The 16012-nt window shown below is 40.6% G+C and overlaps 1 protein-coding gene across 2 annotated transcripts; it reads right to left on the bottom strand.

The window, feature by feature from the left end:
- Positions 1–392: 392 nt before the first annotated feature.
- RNF7 (ring finger protein 7) lies at positions 393–6999 on the bottom strand. Of its 2 annotated transcripts, none has more exons than XM_058551893.1 (3): positions 6782–6991; positions 2939–2986; positions 393–1342 (listed from the first exon to the last, which is right to left on the bottom strand). In XM_058551893.1, the coding sequence occupies exons 1-3, from the start codon at positions 6954–6956 to the stop codon at positions 1224–1226; spliced, it is 342 nt and encodes a 113-aa protein (XP_058407876.1). In that variant the 5' UTR covers positions 6957–6991; the 3' UTR covers positions 393–1223. The 2 variants fall into 2 exon arrangements, with proteins under 2 accessions (XP_058407876.1, XP_058407879.1); XM_058551896.1 differs by having other exon boundaries at positions 1211–1342; positions 6789–6999.
- Positions 7000–16012: the final 9013 nt, after the last annotated feature.

Below are 16012 nucleotides of genomic sequence, written 5' to 3' on the forward strand. Positions count from 1 at the left end.
TTTTTATTCTAATTATTATAATTATCTTTAATGTTCTTTTACATATCCACATTCTTTAGATTTAAAGATTCAGACTAGCAAACTCTGAAATTGCAGAAGTGAATCGGTAAGATTTTAACGTTTTAATTTATTAAATTCATAGCAGTAGCCTCTATTATGGAAAAATTCCAAATGAACTTGTGGTCTATAAATTATTACAAGATAACCTCCACTAAGTGTAAATGAGTTTGCTAAAATTTAATTATTTTCTCGCATTTATATGTTTGCAGGTAATAAACTTTAAATTTTATTATTACCAAATGAAAGTATAGGAATATTTTTTCCAAATTAAATGAAAGCACTCACTTGATAGTTTAAGGTTATGCATAAAATTGCAATAATGACAATTCAAATGAAGTAAACAGAATAAACTATTTATTAACACACCATGTGATAAAATAACCTTTTTGATCTAATGCTACAGTGGTAAACATTTCCCCCTCATTAACATTCCACCTAAAACACAGTTAAATTACAACATAATCTGACCAGAACTTGAAAATACTTCTGACCTTCACCACTCAGTGACTGAACAGTGAGGTGAGTGCAGATCTGAGTTTCCTTGACGAGTCCAAGGTGGAGAACGATATAACCTAAATGACAATCAAAAGCCCATACACCCAAAGGTCAAATTTCATCTATCCTGTGCACTGGTCCAAACTTAAAATCCTCTTTATATCAAATAAAGATTCAATGAATCACCCAATCTCCACCAAAAATAAATATTAGGACAAATTAAGGAGAAGAGTTGGGTTTTAAACTGCACTTTATTTGTGACTATAACATATTTTTTTTTTCAACTGATCAACCGTAAAGCATGCAAAAAGTTATCTTCTGAATGGAACTGCTTCCACAGCCCCTTGGTTATCAATAAGTAAATTATAAAAGTCATTCAATTGTAGTTCTGTCCTCCTTTATAGCACTTCTAAGCAGTGTATATGACACATACCACAGAGGTAGGAAAGACCATCTTTAATAAATTATCTTCTTAATTGTAGAGAACTTTTGAAAATAGAACTGACAAAACACTAAACCATGCCTTTGATGAGTCCCATAGGACCACAGATCCGTCTCCTCCTATTTGAAGAATGAGTCCCCTGGAGTGTTCCAGCCTTTGTAGGGCACCTGATAACAAGATCCAACAGGGCTCGGAACAACTATACTAAGAAAGCCTTCCACCGCTCTCATTTGCCGATCCTTTGGACCACCCAGTCCTGCTGGCAGAGAGGGCAGCGATTGTTCTGTTTCACCCACAGGGACATGCAGCAGTTGTGGAAGGAGTGATTACATTCTCCCCAGACCACTGAAAGAAAAAAAGAATACCTGACATTACATATTTCAACTTAAATTACTGAGCTCAAAATTACAGCTTACTTTGTATTATGAACAATAATCATGGTTCATAATTCTGAATAAACACGGTTAACTGGTCAAAATAACGCTATAAAAAAATAGAAACTTACATGTGTAAATTACACTTAAGAAGTGAGGTAAGGCACTGTGTAGGGGGACTTTCCATCACTGTTCTAGTATCTGTGGGTGATGTAGTGGCTCCCCAGTTCCTACACAGCTCCACAGGCTGTCTTCCTGAAGTTACGAGGTTAAAGGACTTGAGGCTTCCTGAGATCCCAGCCTTTCTCAGTCATGCACTGACTTTGGAGACCTTTTGGGTTTTATTTTATTGAAAAATGTCCTCCTGATTTTTATTTACTGAGATATAACGAGTTTCGAATGTTTTCAGTTCCTAGCAGGCTATTATAAATAGATGACAAACATTATCAGTTGTACCTCTACTGAGTTGTTTTCTAGAAGTGGTGATGAACTGTTAAGTCATCCATAAGCAGTGCAATTCTTCATGTGACAAACAGAATAAAATTTTCAAAGTGGCTGGCTGGAAAAGGAGGTCTCTCTGTGATCAAAGAAAGCTGGCCTATACCTCATAATTCCCAAATTAATATTTTTTAAACAAACACCATGAAAGAAAAATTTTAAACCAAGAGAAATCACCCACAATCTGAAATACAATCTCAAATGTGGGCTTCATTTGTCCCTTGCTTGACCAGCTGAGCTCTATGATAACAGAATGACAAAAGAAACAGGAAAAAAAGAGAAAAGAAAAAAAACTTGCTTATGAAAATTGGCTGTAGGGGTAGGAAGCAAGGAATCATTCTAGGAATCATTCTAAGTGTTCTGGGAGGAAGAAACAGGATTTGATAAAAACTGCATAAATCATTATTAAGCTGTATGTAAACCATGCAAACACAAAGTACAAAGTTAACCTTTCATTCTAGGAAAACCTTTAAACACTTTTATACAGCAATCTAGATGACCTCAAGAACTAGGACAAAAACTGTTAAACTGCTTAAAATATTTAGCCTAAGACAACTTGTGCAGTCCCAGACTCTAAGGAAAACTGAAAAGATTTCTATACACAAACCACATTCCAAAAAAATCTGGAGATTTAAAATCTTTTCTACCTTAGTTGAAAAGTTAAATACTGTATCATAAAAGAGTATTGAAAATGAAATGCTTTATTGGAATAAAATCCTACCAAAACTGATCTATAACATAGTCAAAATTTAAACGATGTTTTGGCAAATTCTTTATTTTATAATTTTATTAATAGAAGAGAATTATTTCTTTTTTGATTATCAAAATGTTTACTGTGCCTATGTCTGGAATATATAACCAAGTGGTCTTAATTACAGGCAATAAAAGCACTTGCAGATTAATTCCATTAAGGCCTTTTGAGAACCAACACATTTTATATTAATAATGGATCACTGCTTTACAGTTTATTTTTGTGTATTGATAAAGTCAATCTTAATTGCAAATTCAAACATCCCCACTGAGAGAAAACCTTCAGTTGGAAAAGCAAGAGAATGAAATTACAACATACCAACACAATCCTCTTGTTTGTTTTCAGCTTGACATCTAAGACAGGCATCTAAAAGTAAACAAATAGCAATTCTCATTCTGATGATCAGAATGCAATTTTCAAAACCCAGACACTTCAAAGTCAAATAAAAGCCCAAAGGGTTAGAGATGGAGATAAAAGATTCATACTATTGATTTCTCATCTGAACAGAACTGTTTAAAAATGAAAAGTACAAGGCCCTCTACTAATTTACTTATGACAGGGGCAATTTCACAAGGGTTACAACCCTCTATTTTTACTCATGAAAAGTAAGGCTCTGCGTATTATGTTAAGTGAAATAAGCCAGAAAGAGAAAGACAAACACTGTATGATCTCACTCATATGTGGAATATAAACCAACACACAGACAGAGAAAACTGTACTGTGGTTACCAGGGGCAGGGGGGGTGGGGGGTGGGCACAAGGGGTGAAGGGAGTCATATATATGGTGATGGACAAACAAAAATGCACAACCCAAAATTTCACAATGTTAAAAATCATTAAAACATCAATTAAAAAAAAAAAATAAAGCTCTGATGAAAAGATGTCCTGATGGAAGATGCAACTACTAGAGAAAAATATGCCATATTCCACAATATTAGAAGTTATTATAAGCTCACTGAGCATGCTCACATGTCTTAGAAGATCAACCTTAGAAGCAGTTTATTTTCAAGACACCCTTTTAAATAAGCCATGCTTATATACTGGTATTTGCTTATACATACATAAAGAAACTCTAGAAGGATACCCAAGAAACTAATAATAAAGTTTACCTGGGAGAGGGTGGAATGGGAAGGAGTTTTCATTGTATTTTTGCCTAAATATTTGAATTATGTGACTGTATAATCTATATAAAAATTAAATTAAAAAAAAAAACCCTCCTAAATACTAAGTTCTCTTTTTTCCTTAAGAAAATGTTCCCTTTACAAATAAGTCTGATCCCGAAGCCTTTACCCAACAATGGCTAAGTATTTTAATAAAGTACTTGGGAGTAAACACTAGGAATGAGAACCTAAAGGGTATACTATAAGTTTTCAAAATTCAATCTGTATTACTATTTGCTTGATGAAGGAGGTAACAGAATATTTCAGGGAGCTATGCAATAGATTCATTCACTAGCTGGAAGAGGAATCAAAGTTGGATAAAAGGAAGTTCAAACCAACAGAAAAAAATAGTTTTTAACATAAGTTGGAGAAAAATAATTAGGTAAAAGTAGAGCCACGGTGGAGCTGAAGCCTGCTTCTCCTCTTACCCTGGGTTCTGCTCAGGCATTTGTTTGCTTCTCTCTGCACGCCCTTACCCTAAAAAAACACACCACCCTGGCCTCTTCAGCATGGATGAAAAACAACCACTGCCTCCTGAGGCTTTCTTCAATTCCACAATTACTGAGTATCTATTCTATACAAGGAGTTATGCACTGGGACACCAAAATGGCCAAGTCTGGGTCCCTGGTCTCACCAGCATATGGGGAGGTGGACAGGCAAACAACTAAATAGCCTAAGGATCGTGATCTAACAGTGGAGACATGGCTGGTTCTGTGCAATCACAGAATTCGAGTTTGTGATCCCAACTGCCTCTTTTACAAATTAGGAAAACAAGCCTCCAAAAGGTTACGTCAAATGTCCAAGTTAACATGCAGCCATGTTGGTTACTCTGGCTCTTCAGAACTTGGCAGTGCTAGCAAACCCACTCCCCTCTTCCTCATCAGCACTTGCTCACTGTGCCCTCTGCTCCTTGCAGAACGAAGAGAGGAGAGTGGAAACGGAGGAAGAGAGCGTTAACCACATCAGAATGGGCTGACAGGTAAATCTTGGATCAAGAAGTCATAATAAATCATTTAGGTGTACGAGATGAATTCCAAATATTAAGGAAATGGGATTAAGTGGGCTCTTTCTGTAGAATCTAGAAATCCCTGAATGGTGCTTATGGCTTTGATTTAGATTCATTATCAAAAACTGACTTATATGGAAAAAATACCTAAAGTTTCAGATTAAGGAAAAAGCTTCTTTTGAGGATGTTTCTAATATCCAAAAGAGCACATTTCTAAGGAGTATAGTAACAGTAACACCTTTCAGAATGATGCTAGGGTAAGGGCTGGGGAGTCTGAAAAACAAACTTCCTTCTGCCGTCTGTCACCTGACCACTAAGTGGATTTTAACACCTCATAAACAAAATACAAAGGTCTAGTCCAGAATACTTTCCTGAACCCAAAGTACAGCTGTTGTCCACCTGCAACATTAATCCACAGTAGCAGAACACTTGCTATAATTAGAAAGTTAATGTGAATGTGAGCTATTGACAGCTCATATTTTGACTTACTTTAAATATCCCAGTAAAGTTTATTTGTTGCAAAATTTCAACCATTATTTTAAATTCCGCATTTCTACTTACTATTTTAAAATTTTTCTTTGGAGAGAAAAATAAACATTCTCGCAAGAGACCAAAAGATTAAGTCGCCTGGAAAAGCTAAAAATGCCACCCAAACTGGAAATTATGATTCTAGTTCTTAAGTAAGGGTTGGAGTAAAGGGGCTGTATTGCAGGCCAATAAAGAAGGTGCTTTTAAAACCTAATATGTAAAGTAAGTGGATCATGTTTCAAAGAAATCACGTTCTCTCAAAAGTAGAATAAAAATATTTGAATCCCATTGTTGTAAATTATTTCTGAAACAAGTCCTTATGAATAAAACACAAGAGAGCAAACTAAAGAGAGTGTAAATTGTGGAATCTCTTGATACTGGTAGGTTTAAAATTTCATCCCTCGAGAAGGGAGAGCAATTCTCTTCAAGCTATTTTCTCCAATTCTCTCATTTTTTAGGACAAGACACAAAGTTTAAAAACTACAGAAACCTCAGTTTTCTTCATCTGCCCTCAAGAAAAGGCATTTAGGATGCTCTCACTAGTTTTAAATGCCTTACTTCAAATTATAACTTGCATTTAAACAGCCCGTCTTTTCCAAGGTGATCTGAGATCTTAAAACAGAAACCATATACAACGTAACGAGATGAAGCTGTTCTGAAAGGTTTCCCTTGGTCCAATATTTTTATTCAAAATACCGTAGAAAGAAATAAAACTTATTTGTGAAACAGGGTTCTCCGTCAAGGACCGACGCCGAGCAGGGCAGTATCTTTCTCAGGAAAGATATGATGGGGAGAGGCCGGGAAGAAGTTTCGTGTTTCTAAATAAAGGGCTTCCATTCTTCAATTCCCAGGAAATTTAAACATTCTTGAATCACACTGTACCCCCTTAGCCGAGCGAGTGACATCTGCCGCGTCCTGAATCGTGCGGATTTAAAAGCCAGCAGAACAGCAGGAGCTAATCCAGAAATGCAGCGGCTGGGAAGGCTTTTGCTCCCCGCGCCTCGCAGGAGCGGAACCGAGGTGTGGTTTGCGGGAAGATGACTCGGGGGCATCGCCGGTGTGTGAGCAGAACCATCACCGAGCCCGGCTGACTCAAGGCCTTCACCCCGACCTCTCCGCGGTTTGCTTTCAGAAGGGGCTGCCGGGGCTGGCCACACAAACCGAAGTGGTTCCTCCCAGCTCCCACCAAGCCTCCCAGTTTTATCTTCTTGATCACACCCGTCACTACCTGAAATTATCCTGTTTAACTCCTCTGCCCACTGCCCGTTTCTCTCCACAGAACGCCAGCCCCCGGCGCCGGGCGCCTGTTGAAGCGCAGCCCCCAGGCGGCGGCCGCAGCCTCCCGTCCAGCGTGGTCCCCGGCCCGCTCGCGCCGGGGCAGGAGTCTCTCCGAGGCTTCGTCCGCCCCCCGCCAGGAGCCGGCTCCGCGGAGGCCGCAGCGCGGCCCGGGCCTCGTGTGAGCGCTTACCCATCACCTGGACCCTGCAGATGGCGCACGTATCGCACTCCACGTCCCAGCTCCACATGGCCACCGCGTTCCACTTCTTGAGAGAGAACATTTTGTCGCCTCCCGACTTGGAGCCTGCGCTCCCGGAGTGCGACGACAGGGCGCAGGGCTCCTCGCCGTCTTCCACGTCGGCCATGACGGCGGCGCGGAGCCGGCCGCCGAGACGTTGGGTCGCGGGAGGAGGGCGGCTATGGCGGCTCTGTGGGGCCGCCCGACGGGCCACAGCGCCGCCCGCAGGCCCGCGGGGCCTACGGCAGCGGCTGCCCGCGATTGGCTGGCGCGGCCTAGTGACGTCACCGCACGCCAGCGCCCGGCGCATCCCCGCCCCGCGCGCCGGGGCTGCCCGCAGGGCCTCCTGGCGGCTGCCGGCTGAAGGCCTGAGTCGCCCGCGTGCGGTGTCACTCTGGGGAGAGCGGGCGCACCCTGCGGGGAACGCGTGTCCTGCTTTATGCCTTCGGGAGACTTGCGGCTCTCAGAAATTATCTTGTTAATGTATTCGTTTGCCTCGTCCCTCCCAAATGTAAACTCCATCAGAGCAGCGACCTTGTCTTTATCACTTCCTTATCCTCAGTATCTAAAAAATGCCTTGCCTCACGGGACGCAATTATTTGAGTGAATGTTCTAGAAATCTGGTTGAATGGTTCTCGAACTTTTTGGTCTCAGGACCCCTTAACACTTAAAAATTCTTAGGACCTTAAAGAGTTTTTGTTTATGTAGGATATATATTTAATTTAAAGGAAAATGTAAAATGGGGGAAAAATTTTAAATGTACTCATTCATTTAAAAATAACAGAAATAAACCAATTACAAATTAGCATTAGAGCAGTAACATCACATATCATGTACCTTCTGGAAAACACTATATTCATGAGTGAGAGTGAGAAGAGAGACAGCTCTGAATATTGTTATGCAAATAGTTTTGATTTCATTGGTCCCTTGAAGGAGGGATCTCAGGAACCCTGGGGAGCACACTCTGAGAACCTCTGGTCTAGTTTAACCTCCTCCTTTTATGTGTAGGAGTAATGGGGTCCAGAAAAGTGAGTAACTTAAAGAGCACATTGCTATTAGGTGAAGGTTACAGTTTTGAGGCCAGGGTTCTTCTATTCCTAGCCCGGGGTAATATTACCTATTATATTTTCCCAAGCAAAGCAGACAGCATCTCCATTTAAAAGATAAGAAAACTGACGCACAGAGAGCCTAAGGAGATGCCTGATTACCACCACCACCTAGTGGTGGACACCTGCTGTGTCAGGTTTGGAATTCAGAGCCTCCCACCTCTTCTTGCTGGGCCTCATCATCCCCTCATCTCTTGATGCCAGGCCTTGTGCCTGGAGGTGCTAACCAGGCTCAAGGAGCCTGGCAGAGGAGACAAGGATGCATAAATGTGTTGTTGTTATTAGTGCTGTGGAGTCAATTCTGACTCCTAGTGACACTGTGTACAGCAGAGGGGAACCCTGCCTGGTCTTTTGCGCCATCCTCTCACCTTCCAGCGCTATATCAGACAATGCTCTGCTGCTATTCACAGGGTTTTCATGGCCAGTTTTTTCGTAAGTGGGTGGCAAGGTCCTTCTTCCTAGCATAAATGTGTAAAAATACAAATATGGACACAGGGTCACATTTGACGAGATGATAATGTGTGCTGTTTGTTGAGTGGTGTGTTCAGTGCTGTGAGGGACAGAGACATTGCTGAGAACTGACACAGTGAGCAAAAGCCTCAAGGAAGAGGTGAAGTTTGAACTGCGGGGAGGTGAGAGGCCCTGGAGGCCAGGAAACGAGTGAAGAAAGCAAACCTCTACGAGCTGTCAGCCTGTGCAGAGCAGTGGTAATGGTGGCAGATGTGAATCTGACCACACTAACTTTGTGAGCCAGACAAAAACGCCTATAAACAAACCCAGATGAACCATACAAAACACACATTTTATTCATATTAAGTGACCACACATCTGACTAGAGATGGCTCTACATGCTAGATAGCTCATACAAAAAGAAGGCTGGAACCAGATGAGGATAAAATGCACCCAGCTGGTGGGAACTGGGCAGTTTGAAATAGAAAAGGAGGGAAACTCAGATGAAAGGATGAAAGACTAGAGGATGGTTAAGGAGGAGAAATGGTACATGGCTGGGCCGAGTCTGAGCCTCATCACCCTGCCCCTGGATTATTGTGTCCTGACTTCCTTCCTGTCTCTCCCCCGCAGTCTAACTGGCTTTCAATCTAACGTGCCTGTTTAATTTTCCTATATCCCATTTTCCACCTGGCACTCTCCTGCTCAGAACATTCCACAGCCCCACGTTATTGTCAGAAAAAAATCTAAATGACCCAGTTGGTCATTTAAATCCTGCCACAATATGGCCCCAACCCTACTTTTCTAGCGTCTTCCCCAAGCACCGCTATCCAAGACCCTCATCAAATTGGTCTGCTCAGTCATCCAAACACACCCTGCGGTCTTTTTTTTTTTTCCCCTCACATTTTAACATTTCTGAAATTGCCCTCTGCATTTAGGAAAACTTACACACCTTTGTGTCCTCACCGACCACTCTTTGCCACCATTTATTCATATCCTTCCATGAAATAATAGCACTTACTGTGTCTCTTTTACTCTTTGGCACCAGGTCACATAGCAACCAAAAAATGCTGTTACTGCTGTTTATTGAACAATTTTAAGTTTTTAAAATTGAGAGCTCATAAATGATAAAAACATTAAAATAGTAAAATGGGTATACAATGAAAAAAAGCAAGTACTGTTAATAGACTCTCCAGAAATTCCTATATATGTGCAAGCAGACACTTAATACATCAGCTCATTTTTAAAATTTTTAATTGTGGTAAAATACACATAACATAAAGTCTACCATCCTGACCATTTTTAAGTGTACAGTTCAATGGTATTAAGTACATTCACACTGTTATGCAATCAATCTCCAGAACTTTTTCATCTTCCAAAACTGAAACTCCATACCCATTAAACAACTCTCCATTTCCCTCTCCTCCCCCTGGCATCCACCATTCTACTTTCTGTTTCTCAGTTTGACTACTTTAAATATCCCATATAAGCGGAATCATACAGTATTTGTCTTTTTGTGACTGGTTTATTTCACTTAGCATAATGTCCTCAAGGTTCATCCATGTAGCATATGTCAGAATTTCCTTCCTTTTTAAAGCTGAATAATATTCCATTGTGTGTATATACCATATTTTCCTTATCCATTCATTTAGGTTGCTTCCACCTTTGACTATTGTGAATAACGCTGCTATGAACATGGGTGTACAAATATCTCTTCATGATCCTGCTTTCAATTCTTTTGTGTATATACTCAGAAGTGAAATTGCAGGCCGGCCCCGTGGCTTAGCGGTTAAGCATGCGCTCCACTACTGGCGGCCCGGGTTCGGATCCCGGGCGCGCACCAACGCACCGCTTCTCCGGCCATGCTGAGGCAGCGTCCCACATACAGCAACTAGAAGGACGTGCAACTATGACATACAACTATCTACTGGGGCTTTGGGGCAAAAAAAGGAGGAAGGTTGGCAATAGATGTTAGCTCAGAGCCGGTCTTCCTCAGCAAAAAGAGGAGGATTAGCATGGATGTTAGCTCAGGGCTGATCTTCCTCACAAAAAAAAAAAAGAAGAAGTGAAATTTCTGGCTCATATTACATCAATTCACTTTTAATATGAATTTTTCACATGTACTATTCTCTAGCCTGCTCTTTTTGTTTAATAGTATTACTTTACCTTTCCATATAAGTATTTACATATCTACATTATTCCTCTTGATGGCTGCATAGTATTCCACTACATATATTTTCTGTGATTTATTTCCCTGAGTATCCTCTGAGAGACATTTAGTTGTTTCCAGTGTATAATAAACAGTGCTGCTGTGAACATCCTTATGTATATTTCTTTGCACAGGTGTGAGAGTATATCTGTAAAATAAATTTCTAGAAGTAGAATATCTGGGTCAAAAGCTATGTATTTTTCATTTTGATAGACATTGCGAAAAGACCCCTAAAGAGGCATATAGATTTTACACTCTCATCCAGTAGATGTCAGTGGCAAATTTCAATTTTTTTGGGGGAGTGGAGGGAGGAAGATTGGCCCTGAGTTAACACCTGTGCCCATTTTTTATGTGGGATGCTGCCACAGCATGGCTTGATGAGCGGTGTGTAGGTCCACGCCTGGGTTCCAAACCTGCGAACCCCAGGCCACCAAGCAGGGTGTGTGAACTTAACCAATATGCCATGGGGCTGGCCCCTCAATTTTTTTTTTTAAATCAGGAATAATTTCTCAGGAGGCCTCACACAATGGATATTTAAGTTCTGGAGATTTGTTAAATTGATCTCACTACTCTATAACCTTCCTTACCCTGGTTAATGACATATTATTTCAACTCTTATGCTCCATTGTTGTTTACTTTTAATGTATGAGGATCTTGTCTTCCTTGCTAGATGCTAAGATCCTCAAGAGGAGACATAATTTATTCCACAGTTGGTTTGGTTCCACGAACTTGCCAGCACTTGTTACACCTGTACATAGAATGAATGTTTGTTTTTTTTTAACTTCAAAATGCAGAGGTCTTAAGTCTCCCTTTTTTTATTCTTTTCTATTTTTCTTATGTAGCTGTCCTAAGTGAAATAACTGGAATCACTCAATTCTAACATCAACAATAATAACAGCAGTAGTAAGAGCCACTAACATTCATTTGAGAGCATGTACTAAGAAACAAGTATTGTCCTAAGATGCTTGCCACGTGTCCTCTCATTTAATGTTCACCAAATGAGATAGATGCTTTTTTTTTTTTTTTTTTTTTTTTTGGTGAGGAAGATCAGCCCTGAGCTAACATCTGCCAATCCTCCTCTTTTTGCTGAGGAAGACTGGCCCTGGGCTAATATCCATGCCCATCTCCCTCCACTTTATATGGGACGCCGCCACAGCATGGCTTGACAAGCGGTGAGTCGGTGTGCGCCCGGGATCCAAACCAGCGACCCCCGGGCGGCCGCAGCAGAGTGGGCACACTTAACCACTTGCGCCACCAGGCCGGCCCTCCATAGATGGTATTCTTGTCTGTATCTTACATAAAGGGAAACTGAAGCACAATGAGGTTAATTGACTTGCCCAAAGTTACACACTTGGAAAGCAGCTGGTTTCCACAGAGAATTCTGGTTCATCTAACTCCCCAGTCCACGCTTTTCATTTTCATCCCTGCACCATATTGTCATGGCACATAAAATTCCACTAATCCAATTTATCATCCACACATAGATCAACCTCACTTCTTCCCTTTCTGTCTAACATCTTCATTGGTGGGGGTGGGTAGAGTGATCAGAAGTTTCCTTATTTGGGGAAGATCCCCATTTTGGGGGATATTGTCTTTTAGAAAGTGGTTATTATTTCCAAACATTCCTATTGTTTCCAACTATGGATATATTTATGAAAGAAGAGTCTCTCTTTCTTAGATAAAGATTCTGACTTTCTTCAAATTATAAATTTCACATGTACAAGAGAAGAAGCCCCAAAGAATCCCACCTATTTTTTCTAAGGCCTACTTGTGAAACTCACATTTTAGAAGTTGACAAGCATGATAGGATTAACACTGCTCTGACCTTTCATAAGATAGTTTTATCAAATTTTAGAACTTGAAAGGGGCTTGGTTACAGTGAAAAATATTATTACAGAGCAAGCAATATCTTTCCAGGTATGTGTGGTTGGCCATGGAAATAGATGGCATCCATATTCAGTTTTTAGCCTGTGAAATAATGAACAGGAAATCGTAAATTAAAATTAGAAGCAGGAAGTTCAACTTCATACAATAGAGAGTGAGCATATGCAAATCATTACCCCCTAAGAGGTAGCACATGCCTCATAAAGAGGAGTTCAGGTAAATTCCCCATTTCAGGTCCACAATAGGCCACCAGGAACCAGGATTTGGGTGGGGGCTGGGGGAGTTGAAGAGAGAAGGCAGAGTTTGCACTAATATTTGAGGGAACTATGTTGTTCCTTTATTTCTTGTCCTTCGGTACAATCATCATCCATCAGAATGGAACGATGCTTTAGGGGACTGTTATCTAGAACCAAAATTCTCATGATTTTATCAAGTGCAAAATCTGCTGCTGATGGCACTATCAACCCCAGCTGCGTGCCCAGGCTCCATACAGCACCCCTGGTGGCTACTACTCTGATACAGACATCCAAGAGCATACCTTTTTCTTCTTTTTACGGGTAATATTAGATATCTTGCTATCTTTCCAAATAGATCTGAAGGTGTCTGAAGAGATCTGAGGAGTGACTGTAACTTTTAAGACCGGCAGTTTACCTGAGGGGGGAGAACATAACAGGAAGTGGGTGGGCTATCTCACAAGTCCATTTGATGGACTGGGTCTTCGGCTTCTGAGAGGTGCATTCTCCCACATCTTAACTGGGCAACTTTCCTCTCGCCTAATACCCTTTCCCTATATCTTCCTGATGTGAGTGATCATAACAATTAACTTATATCTGTAATAACTTTTTTCACTAGTCCTTTCTTTTCCATTATGTTAAAAAAGAAACAACAGGCCCCAAACTGAGTCACTTGTGCTAAGCCCCATGACAGCAACCGCAACTTAATACCTAACCTAATTGCAGTTTAGCCTCTCCCAGGAGGGGAATTTTAAACCAATCAGCCTGGAATTTCCTGATCAACACCAATGAGGTATTCTGCATAATAAACTCCCACTCTTCCCCCAAAGGAAGGTGACCTTGCCTGAAACAATCCACTCGTTAGGAACTTCCTTTTCCACCCCCTTCTCCCTATAAAAGCCTTCCATTTCGTTCAGCTCCTTGGAGCTCCTCTTTACTTGCTAGATGGGATGCTGCTCGATTCATAAGTTGTTTAACAAAGCCAATTACATCTTCAAATTTACTCAATTGAATTTTGTTTTTTAACAATTCCCACTGCCGTATCTCCTACCTGGATGATTACGGTAGCCTTCTGCTACTCTTCCTAACCCCAGACTTCCCCAACCCCAAATCCATCCTGGACTCTGCTTCAAGATCAATCATCTGAAAGCAAAACTCTGATCTTGTCGTTCATCAGCTCTAATACCATTACTGGCTCTCCATCTTTAGTGGACATCTCTTGTTTTTGCTTGCCCAGCTTCCATTTCAGCTTCTTTCTGGAACAGAACCTTGAGTTTCCTTGGGGGTCCCACTCGAAGGATGGGCACATAACCCAGGACTGGCTAATTAGTGTATTTCTTCTGTGGCACAGTGATTGATTAATAGTGTGCATGTGACTCATGGTGATCCAATGCAATCAGGAGAAAGGCTCTTTCTTGGGATTAACTGCTTGCAACTCATTCAGCTATTTTTCATGATATTTACTGCCTTACTTCAAATAAAGTGCTTATATTATTTCTTGATGTTTAAAATTTTACATATTGACTATTGTCACTTCCTCTCACCAAACCTCCCAGTAGAAATATATCACAATTTTTAGGTAAATCAACACTTGATGTCTGTTAAAGTCGTATATGTTTTGTTCACAGTGTTTCTTTTTCTTATATAACTTTCTTTTGCCTGAGTTGATAATTACCTTGTTTTTTTCATTTGCATAATTTTCTGTGAACTTATTCAAAATATTTCCCCCCAATTTCTTTTATTTCTCATACGCCTATCAGTATTTCTTCCAAAATCCCCACTTCCAATGCTCGATTAATGCAGTTTTTACCTCAGTATTCCTCCTTTCCAAAGTCTTCCATTTTTCTGCTCCACTCTGAATGAGGTCTGACCCTCAATCATCTTCTGCGACTCCTTTTTCTACTTTTCTGTATTGGTTCTCCTAATTTCTGGATTCTGCATTCTTTGTCTTTGTGGTTTACTCCCTCTTCTTGCTCAAGCGTGTTCTCTGGAAGCTTCCTAAGAATGGATACAGAGGAGGTACAGAGTTTGAGTTCTTGAGTGGTGAAAACATCGTAGTTTATCCTCACACTTGGTTAGAAGTTGGGAATGCAGAGTTCTCACGGAGTTGTCATGGTGGTGCTGCACCACCTCTAGCGTCCAGCTGGGAAGTCTGATGTCCTTCTGACTCCCAGTTCTTTGCATGCAATCTTTCTTTTCTTTTCTTTTAGTAAGTTGTTAGGATCTCCCCATTAGTCCTTGTGTTCTAAATGCCGTGATGATATACCTTTTATCATTAGCTGTGCTGGGCCCTGATGGTGCTCAGGGCAAGTTACCCCAGGAAGCACCACTCTGGTATGTGGATTATTTCGAGCTGAAGACTCAGAAGACTCAGGAAGAATATTTGAGTTTCCCCTCCCAAACTGCCTAAAGAATTTAAAACAAAAGATCTGTTTCAGGAAGGAGTTATTATCATGATGGCTGTAATGATAATGTAAAATAGATGTTACAATAGGAAAGGCACCAAGCCACTTTTATCAAAAACTCTTTCTCTCCCTGACCACATTATCTATAGATGACCCTGAAAAGAATTGTCAGACAAACATTTGCATTTCTTTCTCCATGTGAATTGTCTTCTTGCCCTCTGAAGTCCCAGACCACTACCCACCTCCAACACCTTCCTCGCCTTTAGCTACAATACTTAAGCAAGCAGCTTAGACAGAGGGACGAGCTGCTCATTTCTGAGTTTCTCCCATGTATACATGTTATTAAACTTGGTATTATTTTCTACTGCTAACCTGTCTTGTTAATTATTTGGCCAGCCATAAGAACCTTAAGGGAAAGGGCAGAGGGCGATTCTCCCTCTTCCCCCAACAGCCCTCAATGGTGTCTTTCAATATGCAGATTTATGTCCCTTGGTTTTGGGAAAGTTCTTGATTTATTCCTTTGATAATGCCCTCTCCCCAGTTTTTTCTTTTCTGAAACTATGACTTAGACACTGGTGCTCTTAGACTGATCCTCTCTCATATTTTCTCATCAATTTTTCATCTCCCTATCTTTTGTTCTACTTTCTGAAGACTTTCCTGACTTCATCTTTCAACGTTTGTTTTGAAATTTTTATTCTGGCTATCATTTTTACTTTCCAAGAACTTTTTCTTATTTTCTAATTACTATTATTTTTTCATAGTATCCTGTTCTTCTTTTACAGATGCGTTATCTTCTATTTCACTGAGGGTGTTATAACTAACTTCTTTTTTTAATTTTTGGCATTGTCTCTGCATCTTCAGAGCTCTTTTTTTCTCTCTGTTTCAGGTTTGGTTTCCTG

This window comes from Diceros bicornis, chromosome 2 (genome assembly GCF_020826845.1).
Source record: "Diceros bicornis minor isolate mBicDic1 chromosome 2, mDicBic1.mat.cur, whole genome shotgun sequence".
NCBI lineage: Eukaryota > Metazoa > Chordata > Mammalia > Perissodactyla > Rhinocerotidae > Diceros > Diceros bicornis.